The 21,511-nt window shown below is 43.3% G+C and overlaps 1 protein-coding gene across 1 annotated transcript; it reads left to right on the top strand.

Moving 5' to 3' along the window:
* Positions 1-233: 233 nt before the first annotated feature.
* Positions 234-8,072, top strand: LOC130178062 (uncharacterized protein C21orf62 homolog). Its single transcript, XM_056390157.1, has 3 exons — positions 234-352; positions 432-568; positions 3,889-8,072. The coding sequence occupies exon 3, from the start codon at positions 3,948-3,950 to the stop codon at positions 4,710-4,712; it is 765 nt and encodes a 254-aa protein (XP_056246132.1). The 5' UTR covers positions 234-352; positions 432-568; positions 3,889-3,947; the 3' UTR covers positions 4,713-8,072.
* The last annotated feature ends 13,439 nt before the right edge of the window (positions 8,073-21,511 follow it).

The raw sequence follows: 21,511 nt of genomic DNA, 5'->3' as shown, positions 1-21,511 counted from the left end.
CTAAGATCTGGCTCACAGAGTCCCTGTGTGATGTGGGTCCAAACATCGTCACTTCACACACAGCTCCCAGCAAGCACACAGACCTGCTACAGCTCCAGTTCAGCTTGTGTTAGCAGAATGATTAGTGGTGTAGTAATACTTCAAGCCACAAGATGGAGGTATACACAGCAAGACTGAGTGTTCGGGGGGGGGGTTTACTGGCTTTAAGATGAGAGGAGGGTCCCAAAGTAGGAGGAGAGTGTGGCTGAGGAGACAGGGAACGGGAAAAAAGATGAGAGGAAAATGGACATAGCGTCTGACTCTGCCATGCTGTCTCTTCTGAAGAGAAGTTTGTCTACCCAGAGTCCAGGAAGTAAGAGCTCTCTGTTTCTCTCCCTCCCCCCTCTGTCCCTCCCTCTCTCTTTCCATCCTGACCATCTCTCTGCTTCCAGACCAACAGAGGTTTTCCAGACGACCTGCAGACAGATGTGGACGCTGCTGCTGCTCTCATCACTCAAGAAACCTGGAGCGACCTGCCTGGACCCAGATGGCAGCAGCATGCCACCCTGAGCAGCACTGAGCCGTCCTCGTAAGTACACTGCACTCTCATGTACATGTGCTGTCCAACAGAAGGCATGTTTTCTGCTACATGTACAGGACACATGCTGCTGGTTTCTCACACTCTCCTCATGTATATAAAGACTTCATGTTGTGATGTTTCAAAGCAGCTATAGATTTAGTTCATAGTTCTATAATGAGAAACGTGGGATCGCTGAAATGACAGAAAAACCTTCAGACGACTGAGACGTGATGTCATCTGAAAACCTCATTCTGTTCCAACTGCCTGATGGGAAAATGAACTGTTAATCCACTGCCTGGAACATCACCATCCACTCATTTTACTGATGTTTTTATTTTACTTTAACGGTCAGTTCACCCAAGGTAAAAACATGTTTTACCAGGCACATTAGCTCTTCAGCACCAGTGTGCACAACCCTCTGGTTATTTAACAGCACAGTGATGTTCTTATGATTGCTACTCTTTCCACCTGGATACAAATCATCTGTGGCTCAATAAAACAAGTTCTATAACACGTTCAGAATATAAAAGGCTCAAAGTGAACGACAATATTACTCACTGACCTGTGAGTGACGCCAATACAGATAGAGGTGTAACCATGACGATTAAGCTCCCCTTACCTAACAGGGTTTATTGTAGTAACCATGATGATGAAGCTCCTCTAACCTAACAGGTGGTTATTACTGTAACCAAGACAATGAAATTATGTGTGTTGTGAGATGATGTTTCCTGAACTTAAACAAGTTGGTGGTGGTGGTGGTGTATCACATTCCTCTATCACTGTCCTGGTGCCACCAAAACTCACTGATACCCACCAGAGCACTAGATGTGTATTAATTAAATAGTACCAAAGGCAATATTTCCTCCTGTTGGAGTAGCATTAGCTAAAGCTAGAGTGCCCTTTAAAAGTTAAATCATCCCTGCAGACACCAGACGTCAATGAAATGTCAGAAAGATGCTAACAATGCTAAGATAGGACAGACGTGACATTCAGTAGATGTTGGATTTTATTTGTCATAATGATGTTGACATCAGACATCTGTGAGTTACTTTACAACCACAACATACAGTATCATCGTTAACTGTTGTCAGCGTTTTTCGTCAGATCAATGTTGGTGTTAGACGTTGATCTGACATTGACACAGCTGTGTGTCTGCAGGGATGTGTCTGTGACGCAGGTTTAAAACAAACGCTAAATTTCTAAAATTGCAATAATCAACAGTTTTTACAATAAGATTGTAAGATTCAGATATTTCCCTCAGGAGCTGGTGGAGACTAAACACAGAGCTAAAAGAGAGGGCGCACTGGACTAAGATTCATTATATGTTACAGAATTAAAACTGAATTAATGATAATATCTTCTGAATGTGTAGACAAGCAACTCTTTGCCATATCAACTTAAAAGATGATAATACTATGTTAATATTGAGTTCATAACTTGTTTGTTTGCCCCTAATTGGCCAAAAAATGTATTAAATGTATTATTGCAGGTTTAAGAAAAGGATCTGCAGTAAGTTCTGTATCTCAGAAGTTTTTCTGGAGTTTAGTCCGTGCAGTTGTGTGTGGAGTTGCAGCTGCTGAGAGAGAGGGAGGGACGAGAGGGGCTGTAATTGAGGGAGGTGGAGAGAGGAAGGGAAGTTTAGGGTGGGTGTCTTTAGCGGAGCATGATGTCAGAGGAATGTGTCGAGCCTCTCCTTTAATGAGCTGGAGCTGTGTGGAGCAGCAGACACCTCACACAACACTCACAAACAAAACACTAAAACCATTTTTATTCTGTGGTACATTTCCATTGTGTTTACTGTAGAAAAAAATGCTTTAAGTCAATATAATTCAAATATCTACACACAGAATCAATGATATCAACCCAACACTGTCATCTGAGTATCAGAGAATGTGTTTTCAGTGGTGAATTTTCATCTTCGTTCAGCATCCGGTCCTGCAGCTGGAGCCCGTTGCAGGGATTACAGAGATGGAGGACAGGGGAGAAGAAGAGGAAAGGAAGGGAAATGAAAAGGGAGTGGACAGACAGATGGAAAGAAAGAGAGAGTGACTAATGTGTGGGAGAGCCAGATGCTGAAACAGCTGGACTGACAGTGACTAACATTAGCAGTGAGGTAAGACAGAGGATGGAGAGACAGGCTGTGTGTGGAGGGCAGCTGCTACTGTAAACCAACCACAGTGAAGTCACATGTATTTATAGCAGCTCAGTCATGATCCCAGAAATGAGACTTTAATTCCAAATCACAGTTTAACCCTGAAAAAGCTTCAACAGTGTTAAAATGACTCCATGGAGCCTGGTGATATAATATGTGTATCAAAATGTTCCACCTTCAATACTGAAGATTTTCACTGACATTAGCATTAGCATACCCTCCTCCAACTCGTAGAGACAGTCAATCACACATGTAGCTAAATGTAGAGCCAGTAACAGCATCTCCCCCACAGGACACAGCTTTAAAGTTATGATCTGACTTTTCCTCAACTTAGTCTTACTGGTCCAGAGCAAGTCAGGGTGGAGCAGTGACACCCCTCAATGTACTGGAGGATGTACAGTATATTGTACTAATGTACAAATGTCTTAAATGAATGTATTGTGAGTTTTAAGATGATGCTATTGTGTAATTAATGCTGCAGCATCTGTGTGTATTCACTGTGTTGGGTTGAGATTGTGGATCTGGTTTACTTCGATCCTCCACTGGTTGGTTTTCCACTGAGTCATCTGCTGTTTCCATCACAGTCTGGGAAAAGATCTCACATGCACATCTGGAGCGAAGTCAGGAACATTTCTATAAATAACATGTGACTGGTAAACAGGCTGAGAGGGGGAGGGGGGGTCCTGATGATCAGGAGATCAGATCAGATCCACTGTATGTCTGTGGTGGATCATCTGACTGAATTACATCACCTGCCACCTGGATAGAGACAGTCTGACTGCAGCAATCACTCACACTGTGTGTTTGGTACCAAATGTGTAACCCCCCCCCCCCTCAGTGGTTCACTGAGCCACGTCTCCTCTGGATGAGGAAATAAAGAGACCAGTGTTTCATTTAATGTGGCCACAGCAGCTGTACGCCAGCGTGTATGTGTGTATGTGTGTGTGTGTATATGTGTGTGTGTAGACTGGAAATAAAAGCTAAATTCAGCTGGCTGTTGTAACTGCAGAGGTTACTGTAGGACACAGAGAGAAGGTTCTGGACTCAGAGCGCTGAGAGAATCTGATGCTGCTCAGGGTTGGTATCAAAGTCTGTCTGTTCTCTTCTCTTGTGACTGTTATCACTTCATACACCTGTCTGTACCCATGGTAACTTCACCTCTCCTGTGTGTTCACAGCTTCATCCACCTGTCTCCTCTCTCCACCTGGTGAAGATGTAGTCTGTAGTCTGTAGTCCATGGAGATGTCTCCAGACACAGCTTCCTCTGCCTTGTTGCTACGCTCCTTGTGGTTGCTGTTTCTCCTGACCCCCATCACCGGGACGACAGACTCTGCCCCCACACCTGACACGTCTCGGCCTTTCAATACCACATTGTTGTTCGACAGTGGCGCCCCAGGCTACAGCTTGAGGAACTGCAGCTGCTCTGCACCTGTGCTGGACTGTGACGAAGCCCTGGCCAACTCTCTGTGCAGGTGTCACACTGTCCTGCGCTCGGCTCTGCCCCTCGCTGGGCTCAGAGATCCTGGACAGCTTACTGTCTGGGTGAAGGAACTCTGGGTCCTGGAGGAGCTGCTGAACAGAAGCATGGTTGGCCATTTACACTTGTCTTTCTGTGGAATAAAACCAATGCACAGTCAGTACCTTGCTCTGCTGGGTCTGCAGACCCTCAGGATCCACAGTGCAGCAGCAGAAGCTCCGTATCGCAACCAGGAAATCACACTCCTCCCTGCAGGGGGGGCTGCAGTGGAGCTTGAGGCCCTGTCCTTTGACCTCTCCTCCTCCTTCCACCTGACCATCCTGGATGTGGCCGTGCTCAATGGACGCTCTGCCCTGAAGGCGTACAGTGTTGTGGGACCACCTGCTCCCACCCTCTCCCAGCATTTCCCCCTCCTGGCCAGTCCCCTCACTCTCAGGGACCCTGTGGACCCTGTGGACCCTGTGGACCCCGGAGATCAGGCTGCAGAGCCTCTGCAAAAACTGCTCGTCACATTTGTCTACTGACAACAAGTTCTCACTGGAGCATAGTCAGGTCTGTAGCAGGAGAGACAGCTGGTGCGCAGGGATCATATACAACACAGCTGAAGGTTTTTACCCTGACACGTCTCATCTCACACATTCTCTGTGGAGTAGATCACAGTTTGTGTGAATGTTATTCTGAACTGTCTCCAGATGCTTTTTCTTCAAAGAGACGCTGATTTCATTCGGGCTGCTGTTTTCATCCCTGCTGACATATCTCTACAGCCATAACCCACACCGACCCAAGACTGGGTCCTGCTCAGACCAGCTGCAGTCTGTGGCGTGTACACAGGCTTAACTGTTTACATCCATTAATATTATCTCATAGCCTTAATGTCTATATACAGGTCAGCGTGTTACAGGCTCATAGACACTCTGATCACCTACTACCAATAATTCAGTTTAATAACACCCCCGCTATAAAGAAGCTTCACAGCTCATAGGTCATAGGTCATAGATCACTTCAAACAAACAGGTCATTCATTTGAATTGCACACAGACAGGTGATCTGGTCAGAGTGTGTGTATATTCCTGTCTTGAGATCGTGGTGCGATATTGATATTGTGGCTCCAGTTCCAAGACTGAGACCTGGATCCACATCCTGTCATATAAATCTGTCTCATCAGTCTACTCTGGTGAGGGTCCAGCAGCAGAACACAGATCCTCTGATCTGTGTAGAACCCACAACACTTGGGTTCTATCACATTCTGCTTCTGTGACGCTTCAGTGTCAGGGTCAGCTGATCAGCACAGATTAGCTTTGTTAGCTCAGCTGACTGATGAGGGAACAGGACAGGTAACAGGTCGAGGTAAAGTGATCAGGAGTTTTACACAGTTGTAAATGTTGGTAAAACATGTCAGTGTTAAAATATAAGACGACATGTTGACATGGTTCAGAGCTCTAATGTTGGAGGGGTAGATGGTTACCATGGTAACATCACTGTGTGTCCACATCTGGCCTGAAAACATTTCCTGTCGTTCAGATACAGTATGTCATATCGGTACATCAGCAGGGGCGTTAGTGAGGAGGCTGTGAACTAGACTTTGGCAGATCTGAGGACAGAGACTTGGAGAATCCATGTGGACACTAGAATCCTAACCCCATCTTAACATCAGGACAGGGTTCAGCTCAGAGGAGAGCAGCAGCAACATCCCTTGTCATAGCTAGTTTACGACAACATGTAGCCAGAGTCTTTAAGGACCCACCCATTACCCCAGACCACTCACCTCATATATCTGCTGGTCCACCATAGAGTCTGCTGGTCCACCATAGAGTCTGCTGGTCCACCATAGAGTCTGCTGGTCCACCATAGAGTCTGCTGATCCACCATAAAGTCTGCTTGCCCACCATAGAGACAGGGGACAAAGGTAGTCACAGCATTAACCAACAGTCAGACCCCCGGCCCAAAACCACATCTAATTCCAAAAAAAGGTGGGTTCCAGCAGTGTGACACCAAAATAGTGAGCAGACCTGGACTCCAGAGCATCTGACATACACTGATCACAGACTCCATGCTCCAACTGAAGCTGTTGTGTGATGAACATCTTTCTGAGACACTTTGTGTAGTTTTTGACTTTGTCACCCATCTTTTGGAAAGATCATGACAATTAAACAGTCAGTAGTGAACTGTAGTAGTTCTGTCAGTCAGTCACAGATTCTGGTCAAACCAGAACACACTTCAATATTTGGGGCCCTGTAGTGTCGACTTTACTAATGTGAACTGGTTGTTTTCTGTTGTTTTTCAGTTGTTTGCTCTTATTACATAAAAGAAAAGGACGAGACCTGTCTGTTCTTAGTGAAGAGGAGAGTATGTGACTGCTACAACAACACAGAGAGATTGCAGTGATTTTCATGAGGCTGGATGACCACCGAGATAAAGTGGTAATCTGATTAAATCCACATTTCTTTGATAAGAATCAGCACTGCAACACAATTCAAAACTGAGATGACACAGGGTCTGATGTGGCTCCTGTGTTCTTGAGTACTCAGAGGGGCCTGGGGTCAAAACTTAGATTTTATACCTTTAATTTCTCAGTTCCCCCCCACATACAGCCCTGGATTAATGGGTTTAAATGACTGTCTGCTCATTTACATTAAAATCAGGCTACATCGGTGGAAAGTCAGTATGTTTAAGATTTCTGAACTATGTTTATGCATCCATGGCTGTTGAAACGTGCTCAGTGTGTACCTGCTCATGCTCTGTATAGGCTCAGTACAGTCTGAGTGGTTCTGTGGGGAAGAGGACAAGGACAAATTTTCCCATTTGGAAACTAATTTTTCAGATTATTCTAACACCACATGCTTCAGGGTCAAAGGAGCATCATGGGAAAACAAGATGTCCCGTGGCAGCTGACTGCAGCAAACAATGACTGGACCCAGTCCAGAGAATCCGAGGGGGGTCAGGGCTGGACCACACTGTTGTTGTCTGGGACAGAGGTTGAAATTGTTTAATAAAGTAAATTATAGTGAAAGGACAAACAGACAGAAGACAGTATATCTGTGGTGAGAGGCAATGAGGAGGCGCAGTGGGCTCCCTGTTATGAAGGCTGCGTTTTTCCAGCTGCTCTTATTGAGTGCAGATGGCCTAATAAAACAAGTTGTTTTGAAACAGGTTAAAATGGACGCCCAGTGAACAAGAGTCCCAGAGCCCAGATCCAACAGACCTCAGTGTGTTTGGATCAAAACAAGGACTCTGAGTCTCTGGAGCGGGACAAGTTCTGCAGTTATTAACCAGCCTCAGGCCAAGTTGGCAACATTCATGGAGGAGGGAGAGAGAGGGAGAGAGAGGGAGGGAGAGAGAGAGAGCGAGAGAGAGAGAGGGAGAGAGTGAGAGAGATTTCTTCTTCTGGTTGTTTTTCAGTCTCTTTAACCAAGACAAGATTTGGACAGTTTGAAGGAAGTGAAAAAGAAGTCACAGCTTCTTCTGCTTTCATGTTGTCTGCGTCTTTCTGGTTCCAGTTCATATCCTGTCAAAGACTCTGTTAAATCTCCTCTCTTTCTCTTCTCTTCTCCTCTTCTCTTCTCTTCTCCTCTCTTCTCTGCATCTCAGCACCTTATGTACTTTCATCAGGGAGTGTAATTATTCAGATTGTTAAGATTGTGTGTAACCCACAGGTGTGTGTCTTACATTGCAGATCTGCATTTTTACAACCTTTGACAAGCGCAGCGACTCAAGGTTAAAGAACAGTGTGTGTTCGGATGGAGCTTGTGTTTGATTTGTATATACTTTGGCTTATTTAAGCAAATTCCTGGAGCTGATTTGTCTCTCATGACGACGTGGATTAGTCTTCGGTCCACAGATCTTCTCCCTCTGTACAGTGAGAGAATAAAAAGATTTAAAAAGTGGTTTTGTGGTTGAGTTTTGATTAAATAATTTTTACATGAGGTGAGAGTCTCCAGGTAAATGTAAGGTTCTCCCTGATCTGTCTGTAGGCTGAATATTACCATCTGATGTTGAAGATGGTGCTCAAATCTGGGGAGCCTTTCTTGAAATCTTGCGACAAGGTCAGAATCTGTTGTTACGAGATCGCTCTCTGACTGAGCTGTTCAGCAAAAACTGGGTTAAGGTCTCGTCTGCAGTGTCAGCTGTAGAAAAAAATGAGGAGCTGCCAGAAAAGTCCACATACCCAACTACAAGGGCAACGTTACTGACATCAGCCATCTCATCAGCCAGTAGAGAAAACCACTTGGCTCCTACTGAATTTGATGACTACAGTATTTTCTGTGAGCAGGTGCATCTGCAACAAACTGTCTCAACAGCTCATCTCCTTCAGCACCATATATGTGAAAATGACTTTGCTCATCGGAGTGGCTCTGAATGCATGTTTTTCTTTTTTGATGACTGCCGTGAAGTAACATCTTCAAATTTGGAACAAACATTCTCTTGGACTCAAGGATGAATTGATTAGATTTTGGTGGTCAAAGGTCAAAGGTCAAGGTCAGTGTGACCTCACAAAACACTTTTTAGCCATAACTCAAGACTTCACAGCAATTATGACATTTCACACATATGGTTCATATTTTCTGTGACTCTGGATAAAAAGGAATGTAATCTGAAATTAGTCTGAGTGGAGGAGGCAGACAACCACAAGGAGGTGATTGTAGTTTCTCAGAATATTTCCCCTTGCCCCCAGCTCCATCATTTTTTTGACCTTCATTGGGCTTAATATGCTGTCATAAAGTGGAGCTATACAGTTTAGTAGTTTAATTCAGTGGTTCCCAACGAGCTCATGTTTCTAATGTATAAAATTAACCAGTAGCGACAGCTGTCAGATAAATGAGGTGGTGTAAAAGTATAAAGTAGAATAAAATGGAAATGATCTAATAGCTAGGCACTGCACTCAAGTGCATCTCTGAGGAGATGTATCAGTTCACTTCCACACTTAGACTGATGAGAAGAGCTGTCACTGAGCAGAGCACTGTAGTGAGCAGGACTGACCTCTGTCTACTGAGGGATGGTGTTTCATCAGTGAACTTCTGTCCACAGCCACATTAATCCAAGTTTTTAAATAGGAAACCCCACTGTGTGAGATGGCACACTGTAATGTGTCCCACCACAGGACGACCAGTTGGACCTGATGTTAAATAACAACAGTAAAGGAATCAGCAGCTCAGCCTGGACACGTACTCACCTGTGTGTGTGTCACACACCTCCAGTGCACTCAGAAAGATAAGATTGATAAAACTCAGTGTGTTCAAATCAGTTTGTGTGAAGATCATCAGTGCATTTGCTTCCACTCAATGTGTGTAATGTGAGACTGCATCCACAATAACAGTGTCATGTATTATGAGTTATGTTTCAAAAATGTTTTCTGATATACAAAGTGTCAAACACATTAACATGAGCAACAGTTTTGATTACATTGACATTTTTAGAACGATAGATTTTTAACTACTCAGTGAATTGAATCAGTAAAACTTACTATCACAGATCTGTTTCTGTGTTGGTATCTCAGGACCACTGCAGACATGTTCTCATTGGCACTGAGTCATATTACAGCTTATATAATGTCACAGAAAGCTGTTTCAAGACTGCCCTCTAGTGGCCTGTCTACCACTGAGCAGTCAGAGCAGTCAGTGAGGTTTGGTAACTGCCCACTGACAGGAAGTGAATGACTGTCTTCAGAATAGTGTAAACAGAGAGAGACCTTGTGTTAGAGCAGGTGAGACATGAGTCTGTCATTAATGACTGAGGTGAAGAAGAAGTCAGATCTTTAACTGAGGTTAAAGCAGCAGCTCTGTGCCCATCACAGTCCTGTCAGAGTGACTTTTTATTAGAATCTCATAATTGTGGAATTTTATTACTGATGAATTTAAGCTAGTAGCATTGTAATGTAGAAGCAGGTGGTAGTGGAGCTCATGTTAACTACTTAATGTACTGTTGGATATTGTTAATGTGACCATCATATTTGCAGTTAAACAGGTTCTTACGTAAAAGTACAACACTCTCTCTGAAATGTAGAGGATAAAAGAATAAACTAAAAACACCTCAGATCTGTACTACAGTACAGAACCTGAGGAAATTAACTTCACTTTCTATCACTGACTTATATTAACAGCATCATGTACCCTGTTTCCCCTTCCTGAGCTGCCGAATGGTTTGCCAGAACTTCCATTAAAGTCATCCTCTATAGCCTCCTGGAGCTCCACCCACATTGCCTGCTGTTTCAGAGACCCCTGGGCCAATCAAGCCCAAAAGGCTTCCTTCTTCAGCTTGAAGGCTTCCTTCACTGCTGGTCTAAGGTTGCCGCCTCGACAGACCGATGATCTTCAGAACACAGCCCCTACCTACCTGCCTCTGCAATGGAGGCTTTGAACATGGCCCAGTTCACCCTCACTACATGTTTGGGTTTGCCTGGTCTGTCCAGCAGCCATCCCTCGGCATCTGATCCAATTCACCACCAGGTGGTGATCAGTTGACAGCTTTGCCACTCTCTTCAGCCAAGTTTCCAACACATATGTTGATACAGATCTGATAATATGACCACAAAGTCGATCATCAATCTTTGGCCCAAGGTGCTCTGGTAAGTATATTCATGAGGTACCAAACTATGACTAGCACAGAAGTCCAATAACAAAGCACCACTCAGGTTCAGATCAGGGAGGTTGTTCCTCCCTGTAATGGCTATTTGTCCTCAATTTAATGATCAAAAATCTAAATATCAAAAACCCTCAAATAAGACAAAATCAAATCAAACGGCCACACCTAGGAAATTAATTTACGCAGGAAAAAACAAAAAAAACAAAATCCATTGTTCAAGCAAAAATGAAGTTTCTTTGGTTTATTTCTCCATTGGCAAACAAACAAACAAACAAACAAACAAAAAAAGAACAATGGCATTTGCCGCCTCTCTTGCCCTGGTAAAAAACCATAAACCCTCCCAGGTCCCTGGCTCACCTATACCTGCATACCCCTATATGTAAATTCACCTAGTGCGCCTCAGCTACCCAGTACCTTCAAAATAAAAGCATTAATAAGTACTCAAATAATACTAAATGTTATAAGCAAACTAAAGGTGTATTCCTCAAAACTAAACAACAAAAAATAACTAAATAATTAGTAATTAAATATTACAAAAATAACAAATAGCTCCAACATCCCGGCCCCTAATTGTGAAGAATATAAACTCACAATTACATTTATTTCTACAAGGGAGCTATTCTCTTTATCTCTCCCTAACTCTACGATAAAGATTTATCTGTCTTCTTCCGGAAAGCTGTTAGGAAAGAAAAAAAAAAAACACAGATAGAGGACAGAATAGTAAGAGAGAAAGAATAATGTCCATGATCCTACACTGTGGCCTCCAGGAGCAGGCAGATCTTCGTTACAGGCCTCTCCAAGACACTGGTTTTAGTTTGGAGGCACACAGAACGGACCAATCCTCTGGCATCAGATTTGGTACTCAGAATTCGGCCCATCATCCAGGATCCTCTTGGAGCCGTAGCATCAGCAATGATGACAATATCTCCTGGAGAGAAGTTCCTTCTTGGCCTTGTCCACTTTTGTCCTTCCTGCATCACAAGTAAGTACTCAGATACCCATCTTTTCCAAAATAGTTCTGCGATGTACTGTACTTGCTTCCATCTTCTCTTAGCATACAGGTCGTTCTGCTCAAAGAGTCCTGGTGGAAAGATGGGTTTTCCTTTTAGCCAAAGAATATGATTTGGTGTTAGGGCCTCAAGGTCATTGGGGTCATCGGAGACATTTGTGATCGGTCTGTCATCCAGTACGGCCTCCACCTCACAAAACAGCGTCTGCAGGCCCTCATCATCCAACACCTGCTGTCCAACAACAGAAGAGAGCATGCTCTTTACTGAACGAATTAGACGCTCCCAAATACCACCTTGATGTGAGGCTGCTGGTGTATTAAAGCTCCACTTAATGCCATCTTGAATCAAAGCACCTTGAATTTTCCCATTATTCAAAGCAGCAAGACTTTGCTTCAACTCCTTGCTGGCTCCAGTGAAATGTGTGCCATTGTCAGACCTCAAACTTGATACAGGACCTCTTCTGCAAACAAATCTCCGCACAGCATTAATGCAAGAGTGAGTATCAAGGGTATGTGCCACCTCTAAGTGCACTGACGACTGGTGAGGCAAGTGAACAGCACTCCATACCTCTTTAAAAGGCTCCTTCCCCTCTTGACCTCCAGGGGGCCAAAATAATCCACTCCAACAAAGGGAGCCTTGTCTGGCATTACCCTCTCCTGAGGTAGGTCTGCCATCTTCTGCTCTCCCAGTTTTCCTCTGTACCTTCTACACACTGTGCATTCTGTAATTGTCCTTCTTGTATCAGAATTGGCATTAATTATCCAATATCTCTGTCGAAGCCTGTGCAACATGTGATTTCTACCAGCGTGTCCTAGTTGTTGATGGATATGATGTAAAATAAGCTGGGAAACATGCAGATCTTTTAAAAGAATAACTGGATGCTTTATTTCAGATGGTAACGCCGACTTACGCAAGCGACCTCCAACTCTGAGAATACCATCCTCTAGTATAGGGTCTAACTTGTACAGTGGACTGTCCTTGGAGATGTTATCCGAGCCACGTGTCAGTGAAGCAATTTCCCTTTCAAACCTGTGCTTCTGAACAAAACGAAATATTGCACTTTCTGCCTCATCATAACTTTCTGGAGTCAGAATCTTTCCTCCAAGTGTGGCTTTGAAGCTCTGAAGTTTCTGTTCAACAGAAACTTTGAGCTCTTTTCTCCTTTGGCTTGTGGAAGCATAGTCTATGCATTGCACCTAATGCACCTTGAACGCAACTTGATGGCCTGATAGCCTATCCGTGAGCAGGGGCCCGTTTTTAAGACGGCCCTCTCCCCTGCTCTTTCGCTTTCCAATTCACTTCCGGTAGAAGGCCGGCTTCCTTTTTTTACCACGGCGTGCGTCCCGCTGTGTGTGCTGCTCTGTCGCTCCTGTATGCTCCTGTTTGGCGTGGTAAGTGTTCTCTCTCTCTGCATCATAGTATTTGCATTCCGACAGCTAATGCTAGTGTGGTCGTAGGAAATGCTGATGTCCGGATTTGTCCCTCTCGTCCTCCCTCCTGTATGAGTATCCACATTCTGCTGAAGGTATGTTTGTCTCTGTTGCAACTGCATCATTCTCAGTTAATTGAACAGTGCTAATAATATATTTTGGTTAGGCGAAACCACAGATCGGACGGCTGCTGCTTTGTCTCCACTTCTACTTCCAGCTTGCTTCCTGCTTTTGCCTGCTTTGCTGCTGTTTTACTTGCTGCTTGGGTGGCGTTTTGGCGGTTGCAGCTTTCGACTGACCTTTTTAAAGCTATCAGCTTTTCAAAATAAGACTCGTTGCTGCAGGCTACCTGGAGCCTTGAGGTTCCCCCACAGTACCTCTGCATGGCATGCTTGTGCCGAGCTGGATTTTCCCTTTTATCGATTTGATTGTATGAGTGAGGTGTGGTTTGTATGATTTGAATTTGGGTTAATTGCTTAGGTTAATTTGTTTCTTTTCTTTGTGTTTCTTTTGATTTAGTTAATTAGATTTCCTTTGTTTTTCCTGTCTTAAACGATATTTTGAATTGTGTACTTTCTTTGAATTGTTTTGCTTCGATTTCTATTGGGCAGTTATCATTTGGACATTTAAGTTTTCTTTGTTAGTTGTACATCTGTTTTCTAGGTTTAACTTGCCCATTAATTGTTAATTTCTTTTGTTTTGAGTTGCAACTCTCCTAATATTTTATTTTTGTTTCAGTCGTCAGAGGCCGGTGGTGGTGGCGTCGGTGACTGGTGGTGGTGTCCCCCTCATTTGATGTGCTGTGCTCCCCGGTGGTGGTTACTTCAAAGTGTGTGTGTGTGGGTGGGTGATTCATTTCTATTTATTTATTTTGGGTGAACCACTCCCCATTCACTAGTACCTGTCCACCTGGTAAGCCTCTGCTCCTGACTAGTTGCCTTTTTTTTTTGGTGTGAATGATTTTGATTGTTAATTATTTTAACCAATTGTAATAAAATATATATTTTTATACCTCAAACCATGTCTCATGCCAAATGAATAGAAGGAACCTGTGTGTCTAGTAGTTAGAACCGAATTTCCCTGGGTGAAATTCCCAGGGTGGCGTTGTTGTGCAACTATATAAATTTCTCAAACATATTTGACATCTGAGTGCGAGCATCCACCCTACCCTTGCCACAGGCTCAAAAGCAAAAGAACTCTTTTAAGCTTGAGGAACCAGGCAACAGATGTTTTAAGTTTCCTCCATGATGAGAAGTAGTGAATGAGGCGATCTGTGGGATCTTCTGGGTGCTTGACAATGGCATACACTGCTGATTCTCTTTTGACCTCCGGGTCATCAGCAGGAATCACAGCTCGCTCCAAGTCACATACAGGCCACTCACTCTCTGACAAATAGAGGAATTCTGGGCCTTTAATCCATTTTCCACTTGTGAGAAATTCATCAGCTCTCAATCCACGTGATCCTTCATCTGCAGGATTGATCTTGGTGCCCACATACTTCCACTGGCCAACATCTGTAGCTTCTCTAATAACAGAGACTCTGTTGGCAACAAAGGTATGGAAACATCTAGATTCATTACAAATGTACTTGAGGACGGTCGTGCTATCAGTCCAAAACACCGACCTCTCCAGCTGCCACTGTAGCTCTTTTTGAAGCATTGCATCCACTCTGACAGCGAGAACTGCTGCTGTGAGCTCCAGACGAGGAATGGTGATTTGCTTCAGAGGAGCAACTCTGGCTTTCCCCACAAGAAACAACACATGCACATTATCACCATCTTCCAGTCTCAAGTAAGACACTGTACCATAACCAGCTTGACTGGCATCAAAAAAATTATGGATTTGTGCTGTCACAGATGTTCCAAAGTCATGAGGTTTAATGCAGCGTTCCACTGGGAATGCACTCATCCTTTGGGGGTCACTCAGCCAATCAGCCCATTGCTTGGAAAAGGAGGGGGAAATTTGTTCATCCCACTTCAGGTTTCTTCTGCAGAGCTCCTGCAACATTAACTTGGCTGACATAGTGAAAGGAGCCAAAAATCCTAATGGATCATACAGCGAGCTAACCACAGACAAAATTCCTCTCCTGGTCTGCGGCCGTTCCTGCACTGAAATCCTGAACATAAACTTATCAGACTCCACAAACCATTTCAGTCCAAGCGCTCTTTCGACAGGAAGCTGATCTGTGTCCAAATCCAGGTCCTTCATCTCTGTCGCTCTGATGGCATTTGGGATTGACACCAACACAGAATGGCTGTTCGTCACCCATTTTTGGAGACTGAATCCACCTTTGTGACAGAGTGCAGTCAAGTTCTTCACAAGTTGAATGGCATCTCCTTCTGAGGCTGTGGACTTCAGGCAGTCATCTACATAAAAGTTATGGTTGACTGTGCTGATTGTTTCAGGAGGAAACTCAGATGCATTATCCTCTGCCGTTCTCCTCAAGGCATAATTAGCGCAACTTGGGGACGATACAGCTCCAAACAAATGTACCCTCATGCGGTATTCTGCTGGTTCTTGGTCAAAGTTGCCCTGGGCCCACCAAAGAAATCGGAGGAAATCCACATGCTTATCAGGTACCCGTACCTGATGAAACATGGCATGGATATCTGCCATGACTGCAACAGGTTCCTTCCTGAACCGAATGAGGACTCCGATGAGAGAGTTGGTGAGATCTGGCCCCTGCAAAAGCTGCTGGTTCAGTGATGTTCCTTTGTATATGGCCCCACAGTCAAATACAATTCTTAATTTTCCTTTGGTAGGGTGATGTACTCCATGATGGGGGATGTACCACACTTTTCCATCATTTTGTTCCAACTGAGCAGTGGGTACCATTTCAGCATAACCTTGAGTCAACATGTCACTGAGAAATGAAGTGTACTCCTCCTTGTACTTGACATCTCTCTCAAATTTCCTCTTCAGGCCTTCAAGCCGCTGCTCTGCCACACAGCGATTATTTGGTAAGGCAGTGGCTTCTTCTCTGAAGGGTAAGTCAACACAATAGTGTCCACCTTTCAGTTCTGTTGTAGTTTGCACTATATTCATGAATTTAATGTCCTCTCTTGACATTTCCAATTGCTCCACTGATGTTTTTTCATTAAAATCATGATTATATTGACTGATAAGCATCTCTTCCAGATGTTCCACAGAGATACGATTAGTCGTAACAGCAGAACAGCCTGTCTTGACTCCACTGCTGTTTCCACCCCGAAGTGGTCCATTGATTACCCAGCCAACTCTTGTTCGGACTGCGTATGGTCCCTCACCTTGGCTGTTAATCAGCTCCCAAGGTTCCATCACTTTAGGAGCATCTGTACCAATGAGCAGATCAACCTCTGCATCCAGATTGTGAAGTTTTATGTTCCTCAGATAAGGCCATTTTACTATATCCTCTTGCTGTGGAATGTTCAGTCTTGACACTGGCATAGTCTCCTGAGTCAAAACATTTGGTAACTCAATAAAATCATTCATGTCCATGCCAGACAGTACAGTGGTACTCACAATTTTCCTCTGACCCATGGTTCTCAATAAAATGTTGGCTGGTTTGCCTCTCAGGCCCAGTCTCCTTGCCAGATTGATGGTGCAGAATGTACCTGAACTCCCAGGATCTAAAGAAGCATATGTTTGCACAACTTCATCACTCATCTGGCATTTAACCTGTACTGCAACAATGGAAAAAAACAGCATCATCCTCATCACCGGCCCCTATGGCTCCACATGTCTGAGAAGGTCCAGGAGAAACACTCAGTGGAGGGCTCACAGATACTTGCACGTGTTTTAAGGATGTACCTTTATCCCTTTCCTGAATATGAAGGACTGATGGATGCTTCTGGTTACACACAATACAAACCAAACGACTCCTACAGTCTTTGCTTGTGTGACCAACTTTCAAGCAACCAAAATAAATTCCATTTTCTTTTATGAAACTTATCTTGTCCCGATGCATCTTCAACTTGAACTGTGAGCATTCATCCAGAGAGTGACTGGTTTGTTTGCAAAATAAACAGCATTTGAGGTCGCTTTGGGCAGAAGAGGACTTGATGTTATTGTCCATGTAGATTTTATCTCTTTCTTTCACTGCAGTGACACTGGTGGCAAAAGTGCTTCCATATCTCCTTTGCTTTGTGTGACTGGCATTGGGGGCTTTGCTGCGGCTAACAGGTGGCAGATCTTGAATATTACCGAAAAGTGGATCAGAGACTATTTTGACTTGTTTCTCAACAAAGGTCACAAGGTCAGTGAACATTACTCTGCATCCATTTTGCTCCTGCAGATCACATGCAACATTCCTCCACTTTTCCCGTAATTTATAAGGAAACTTCATCATGATCTTTTTGAGATTGGATGGCATGTGACGGAGGCTTAAGTTAGTAGACTGGCTTCTCTAGTTTGTAATCGCAGAGTGTGCGTCTGTTAGAACGCAGTCTATAAAGTTCCCCCAAGACTTAGTGGTGAAGAATGAAGCAGGAGACAGTCAATCCTCTTTATGGTGCTTTAATGGTGTAGACAGCATACAGATGTGTTGAAGGTGGGTGGTTGATGTGTGTGGGGGTGTGTGTGTGGTTCTGAAATAAACCAAACAATAAAGCCATTAATAAACAACTCACAATAAGCTTGACTATAGCACACAATCCACAGTAATGCTATAATATAATTATCCTTAGCATGGGAATATGAAACATCCTATAGAGAAGGAATCATATATATATATATATATAATTACTAACATCACACATTTAACTGACTGACAAAGGAACGGTCAGTAGCATTTACGTTAGCAATGGAAGCTAACACCGCTAGAAATACACACTAGAGCCCCAAATATAACCTCAGTTAACAGATATATACAGATAAATATAACAACAATGCAACATCCGTCCAGCGAATAAACAATGTAACTTACGTTTCTCTGGACGCACACTGAACCACAAACTGCAGATCAACTGTTACAAAGTAGCAACACAACTTTCTTCTACTGGCCACACACGTCTCACCGTCGTCAGTCTCCTTTTCTCCCTCTCACAAGCGGTGGCACTCTGCCCTATTGAGCGCGACAGCGCTCCTAGTGGTTGGACCTGGCTATGTCACCTGCTCTGTCATGCAGCCTTCAGAACAGGACATGTCCAACTCCTTCATGTACATTATCTGCTGTGTTAGATTGGAACAACCTCGAAGAAACAGGGAAAAAGATTGCAATGCTTGTACATCCTCTGCTTTAATGGGAGGCCAGTTCAGGATTTTTTCCATGTAAGCTGAAGCAATTTTATGTTCATTGCCAAAATGCTCCACAAGAAGGGATTTGGCCCTTTGGTATCCCATACTTGGGGGTAGATGTTGACAGCTCTTGACAAGGTCTCTGGGCTGCCCCCTGGTGTACTGCTCCAAAAAAGACAAGCAATCACTGAAATTGTTAGTTTTTCCTTCTACACAATTTTCAAAGGATCTCATAAAGGACTGAAACTGAAGAGGGTCGCCATCAAATACAGGAATGTTTCTCATTGACAGAGCAGATGCTAAATTTTGCTGCACCCACAATGCGGTGATGTCATTCTGTCTTTGCATGATGTTCACAATATCATTGCAGGGGTTACTGTTGCTGGCTAGATTCAGAGTATCAGGAACCATTTGTGTTGTTTGAGTTTGACTCATTAGGCCTACTGGGCCGCTGTCAGGCCTGACATTCACTTGGGTATTAGTTGTTAGTGATGGTCTGATATCAGTTTGTGTTATTGCCACATGTTTAGGTCTGACAGTGACAGCCTGAGCCTCACTGTGAGCTTTACTCTGAATATTATTTGCAGCTTCCTTTTCTGGAACAAAGTCATCAGCATGGGGATTCAGCCGTATTGTTCCTTGAGCACCAGTCCGATTCCTTTCCAAATATGAGCTCATTCCATCCAATCCTATAGAGCCACACTTTGAATTGATTTCCAACACATGTAGTTTTGCATTGGCGGCAGCAAGTTCAGTTTCCAGAGCAAACTGTTCCTTTTCCTTTCTGAGCTCCTCCTCTTTTGCTTCCAATAGATGTTTTTTTAATGCAGCCATGCGCTCAATAAGTGCTGCTTTATCAGCTTCTGTCTTTATTCTTGCAGATGACGTGGATGATGCTTTAGATAACTTTGAATGTGTTCTGGAATGCTTCTCCTCTTGACATGAAACATTGGAAGCACTGTCTTCAGGATTAATTTCATCAGCAGCCTCACTTAAGTTATCAGCATGTTCAATATCATTGCCATTAGATTGCACATATGGGTGACCAGCATCAGATAACCAAACCTTTACATTTTCAATGAAATCAGAAATCATGGACTTTTTTGCATGAAAATATGTATTTTGCCGTTTCACTTCATCCTCTGGCAAATTCAGATTCAGAATAGCTTCGTGCATGTCATTGGCTTCCTCAAAGCACTTGATACATTTACTCAGCTCAGATTGCACTGAGTTCACATTGTCAGTGGATTCCATCAAGTCCCGCATTTGATCCATGTTCCTCTTTACTTGTTTGCATTTCAAAGACCTCTTTTGTTGACACGTTTTTAAATATAATGACAGACCCGTTGAGGTAAACTTAATGCTGCGTTTTGAGAGCACGGACACAGAGTCATTGGCTTTGGCTGCAACCTCGGACATTTTATCCGCATCAAATCCTTTTGAATATCCTTTAATTTCTCAGAACATACAGGGATATCGTTTTGTGACACACGTACAACTCCACATCAGAGATTTTTATGAATGAAAGTAGGTGTGGCTGACCATTGAGGTATTGCGCAACATAGGCGTGTTATTCAAAGTCCAAAAAACTTTCAAACTCCCAATATTCATCCAGTAAAGCAATGAATCAAACACTCCGATAAGCCGTTTTCCAATACAGCCTTCAAAGAAATCCTTTGCTTACCGATGCTGTTGGGTAGTTTTGTGCGGTGTCCGTCGGCTAGAGACTTTCCAACTCCGACGTACTTTTTCAATCCAGCCTCTTTCAGTATAAGCGATCCAATATCCAAGCTTACACAAAGTCCATCCACAAAATCTTCACTTTAGGGTTTTTTTTTACTTTATGTAATGGTTATTTGTCCTCAATTTAATGATCAAAAATCTAAATATCAAAAACCCTCAAATAAGACAAAATCAAATCAAACGGCCACTGAGACACCTAGGAAATTAATTTACGCAGGAAAAAACAAAAAAAACAAAATCCATTGTCCAAGCAAAAATGAAGTTTCTTTGGTTTATTTCTCCATTGGCAAACAAACAAACAAACAAACAAACAAACAAACAAAGAACAATGGCATTTGCCGCCTCTCTTGCCCTGGTAAAAAACCGTAAACCCTCCCAGGTCCCTGGCTCACCTATACCTGCATACCCCTATATGTAAATTCACCTAGTGCGCCTCAGCTACCCAGTACCTTCAAAATAAAAGCATTAATAAGTACTCAAATAATACTAAATGTTATAAGCAAACTAAAGGTGTATTCCTCAAAACTAAACAACAAAAAAATAACTAATAAATAATTAGTAATTAAATATTACAAAAATAACAAATAGCTCCAACACTCCCAATCAAGCCAATCCATGATGCTCCATCGTTGCCCACGACTGTTGAAGTTCTCATGCAGAACTATAGAGTCCCCAGGTGGAACTCTTTATAGGACACCGGCCAGAGCCTCCAAAAAGGCCTGATACCCTGAGCTGCTGTTCGGTGCATAAGCACACACAACAGTCAGAGCCTTACCCCTAGGTGACCCTCTTACTTCCCCGGCGAGAACTCCAACACAGTGGAGCTCAACCGGGGGCTTGTCAGTATCCCTGTAACCGCCCGGCGCCTGTCACCCAGGAGACTTTTGAAAATGTGAGAGTCTGAGAGTCCAGCCTACAAATTATATTCTCCAGACATAAAGGAAGTTTTGGTTGTTTGCTACAATACTCAACAAAAATCATAAATGTTTTATGTTTTGTTGTGAAAATGAAATGAAATCATGACTCATATTGCAATATCTGCCAAAAATAATTGCAGTATGATTTGATAATGCATGTAATTCAGCCCCATAGTTACTGTTTTTGTCCTGTTCAACACAGACATGAATGGGATTAAATTTACAGATAATTACAATCACTAAAAGTGGTCCATCAGGGAAGCTATTGAATCATAGCAAGAGTAATCAAAGACTGTACATGAATGAGTTCATAACTGAGATAAACCAAGGCATACTACTATAAATTTCTCCTGTACTTCACTCTGACACTATTAAAATCTGTTCGACAGTAAGACTTTTACTTTGAAGGTGACACAGGAAGTAGCGGTAT

This window comes from Seriola aureovittata, chromosome 11, assembly GCF_021018895.1.
Source record: "Seriola aureovittata isolate HTS-2021-v1 ecotype China chromosome 11, ASM2101889v1, whole genome shotgun sequence".
Lineage (NCBI taxonomy): Eukaryota > Metazoa > Chordata > Actinopteri > Carangiformes > Carangidae > Seriola > Seriola aureovittata.
Note: the sequence above shows the minus strand (reverse complement) of the source record. Positions and strands in the feature narration are given on the sequence as shown.

Coding starts and splice junctions, on each gene's coding strand:
- LOC130178062 (XM_056390157.1), top strand. CDS start 3,948: ATGGAGATGTCTCCAGACACAGCTTCCTCTGCCTTGTTGCTACGCTCC.